General features: G+C 40.8%; 1 protein-coding gene across 1 annotated transcript; it reads right to left on the bottom strand.

Annotated features, from left to right (window-relative positions):
- Positions 1–262: 262 nt before the first annotated feature.
- On the bottom strand, positions 263–2,001 carry LOC148028909 (uncharacterized). Its single transcript, XM_087687674.1, has 3 exons — positions 1,642–2,001; positions 1,283–1,450; positions 263–1,050 (listed from the first exon to the last, which is right to left on the bottom strand). Exons 1-3 carry the CDS (start codon positions 1,739–1,741, stop codon positions 461–463), a joined length of 858 nt encoding a protein of 285 aa, XP_087543800.1. The 5' UTR covers positions 1,742–2,001; the 3' UTR covers positions 263–460.
- Between the last annotated feature and the right edge of the window lie 1,434 nt (positions 2,002–3,435).

The raw sequence follows: 3,435 nt of genomic DNA on the forward strand, positions 1-3,435 counted from the left end.
TGAAAGTGGAGGTCACTAGTGGATCTAAATCTACCTTGATGGCATAGGAAGGTTGCTATAGTGATGACTTGATCGAGTGTTGAAGTTGGCCAAAGATCAAAACATATTTTTTTGTGAAGAAGAAATACTTCACTAGTTTGGTTGATAAGAAGTGGCTTTTAATAAACATGAGTGAGTTCACAAATTGATGAGATGGGTGAGTTCACACATTGATGAGCTATCTCCTATATTTTGATGTACTCTATGAAAACCGTGTGAATGATTAATTACTTCTGAAATTCAACATTAAAATACCCTTTCTTGCAGAAGTCTTACCTTGTTTATTTGGCAAAAGGAGGTATATATATATATATATATATACATACACAAACAAGGGAGCCGATTATATGCCAAATATATAAATTCATACATGTAGAGAGAATTCAAGCAAGGTTCTTCAGCTACTGCGTACTCTATGGGGCTACTGTGTGTTTCTCTGGGGGGCTGCCCGAGGCTTTGCAGAATCCATCAAAAACTTCAATAGCTTATCTTCATCCATAGAGTGTAGACTTGTATCCCACTTTGAACTATCATTATCGTCATAAATAGGGAACCGATATGCAGTTCTCTTGGTGAAGGCTGTGCTGGAGATGAAGAAAAGAGGGATTTTGTCAGCGCAGTCAGCGAGCCCCACTTGTTGGAGACTGTTGCGGAAGCTATTCTCCACATCCTTACGGAGCCTCTTGCTCGCTTCGATAGCTTGCATCTTACTCGTGGCATTCCAGAGCACACTGTCGATGGCAATATCGCATTTGGTACGCACGAATGCACAGGGTCTTCCATATTGAAGAGCTGCCTTCACGATCTCAAAATCGACTTCCATGAAACGATCGCTAGTGACGATGAGGATGGCATCAAAAGCGTAGAGCTTCTTGTCGGAGAAGTAAGTGGCTGCGGGATGAGATTTTGTGCCAGCGCCGGGGCAATCCCATAACACCACATGAGGTGCCCATGGGTGGGGGTAGCTCTTCACTACGTGCGTGCACTCTGTCAGTCCAACGGGTGCCGCGCCTACCAAAGCAGAATAACCATTATCGTTTTGCAAACTTGATTAGGTTCTGGGAGATAAGCTGCTTCATGTTTTGACATTCGATTAATCTGGCGAGCTTATACTCACTATATTAATAGGTACACTAAGCTAAAGAAGGCAATTAAGCTGTCGACGACAGCCAGGATGCATGGCAGAGGTAGAAATATAGCAGTTCAAGGATGGTGGAATATCGTCAGCGTCTCATATATATACCTGTACTGTTGTCTCGGATGAATCGGATTCCATTGATGAAGGAAGATTTGCCCACGCCGCTTTGCCCACTCACCGCAAAGTTGTAGTGATTGACGCAATCAACTCCAAGCTCCTTTCTAGCCCGCTCTATCAGCACCTCGGGCGGCTCCGTTTCAGCTGGGGTCGGCCCTAGAAGAACGACTTACTGTATTTATATATATGTCATGTCAATCAATAACATGGTGACGCAGATTGAACTACAAGCAAGCAAGCAAGCAGCTGCAGCAGGTCGCGAAGGCGCAGCTTGTAAAACTAGAATCACCATCCACCGTTATACTAGTAAGCATCATTCATTAAATGGTCATGAGCGCTGGCCGCACCAGGAGCTTTGACGTCAAGTGGTCGGCGAGGAGGGTCCTTGAAGGCTGCTACGAGTGACTGTAAGACTGCTCGTACGATAGTACTAACAACCGCACCCATTGCAGGATATTATTAATTCGAAGACCTGTGGAACAACAGCACGCGGTACTGAGCAACGTGTTAAGCCAATTTTACGCACGTTCTCTGTCCTCTCTTGTGCACATGTACATGCTAGACCACATAGAGTTTCTTTTAAAGTCGTGAACCGTGGACGTGGAGCAAACCCACCGTGTGCAACGAGGGGAGAGTTAGAAACTAGTTCTATCAACTTCTATGGATGTGGAGAGAGAGAGAGAGTGTGTGTGTGTGGGGGGGGGCAATGAAGTTGGAAATATGTTCTCCTTCGGGTCACCTTCACCTTTTATATAGCTTCAAAAATTTTCACTTTACTCGATTCCCACCCATCCTTCTTCATGTCAATAGGACATCATCCACCCAAGGGTTTCACTATCCCCACCCACCATGAATTATGTAAGTGGTCCTCGCTCACAAGCACTTTCTAGTCCATTTTCCTTTCCAATGATAAGGAGATGGACTTCAAGAGAAACCTATGGAAAAAATCTATAGGTCTTTCAGAGTGAGTGAGTATGTATACGAGCAAGGACTGTGTGTGTATGTGTGTAAATGCATGTCTTTGTTTTGCACACTAAAGTGCAAGCCATCATGTGGAGTTATTGCTTCCCTAGTATAGCAGCCCATCAAACCATATCTTCCCTATATGGCACTATTGAATACCCCATTAAAAAGTACATTGGTGAGTAATCAATGTGGTGTTTAGTTTCTCCTCACTTGAAGTGTGCCATCAAGAGTTTTACTTATTTCTTCGCTTTTATATGAGGCCATGAATCATTCCCTATTTTAATGAGATTTATACTCCACATGAGCATATAAAATATGTTATACCATTTATAAAGAGTTAAAAGTGTTAAATCGACTCACGTACATATTTTTCCATGAGGATGTATGCGAAGTAACAAGTTAGGAACCTTTTCTAGGCAGCTATGCAAATATCATATTGTTGTGATATTGCATGTGTTTCTTTATTTTGTTGCATGATTAATGTGCTTAATAGATCACTTTTTCAACCTTTCTTAATAGCCTTTTGATCCTTTTGCAAAGTGTGTTCTTTCTTTTCCAAACACCAAGCACATGTCGTGATAAAAGATCATAGCTTGTGAGAATAACAAAGGGTTTTTGGTAGAGGATAATATCAAAACTATCTATACAAGAAGAATTGAGGCTTATCATGACTTGATTAGCTTTTTCATAGTTTATGTTTTATATTGTGTTTGGAAATATGGATAACAAGAGTTCATGTAATTGGTAGCTCTTTTTGTATCAAAATGTTCACCCTTTGAGAGATTCATTATAATACACACTTTTAGTAATATTTGAAATTTCTCCAAAGCTTCGTGAGGGTTGTGATTGATATCATCTCTTATCCAGGGCTGCCATAAAAAACGTTGCATACCTTGTATCCTTGTATCTACCACTTGGGTTTATGACATTGTATCTAATCTTGTCTTTTTGACCTACAATATTGGTATGACATCCCAATATATTTTCCAACTTGATAGAGGTGGATAACTCAAACTCCTATAGCTACACATCCATATAAGGGAAAAAAAATACATAGAAACCCAAGCTAATAATATGCTAGAAACTCAAAAATTCTATAGAAGTGACTTGACTTTCACTTTACAACCTCCTTATTTCACTATTGATACATATATGGGCATTGGAGATCATGGAGT

Source organism: Lygodium microphyllum, chromosome 11 (genome assembly GCF_053477565.2).
Source record: "Lygodium microphyllum isolate KBCC chromosome 11, Lygodium_microphyllum_v1.1.10, whole genome shotgun sequence".
NCBI lineage: Eukaryota > Viridiplantae > Streptophyta > Polypodiopsida > Schizaeales > Lygodiaceae > Lygodium > Lygodium microphyllum.

Coding starts and splice junctions, on each gene's coding strand:
- LOC148028909 (XM_087687674.1), bottom strand. CDS start 1,741: ATGGGTGCGGTTGTTAGTACTATCGTACGAGCAGTCTTACAGTCACTC. Junction 1,451..1,641: donor ACTTGACGTCAAAGCTCCTG/GTGCGGCCAGCG, acceptor TCGTTCTTCTAG/GGCCGACCCCAGCTGAAACG. Junction 1,051..1,282: donor CATCCGAGACAACAGTACAG/GTATATATATGA, acceptor CTGCTTTGGTAG/GCGCGGCACCCGTTGGACTG.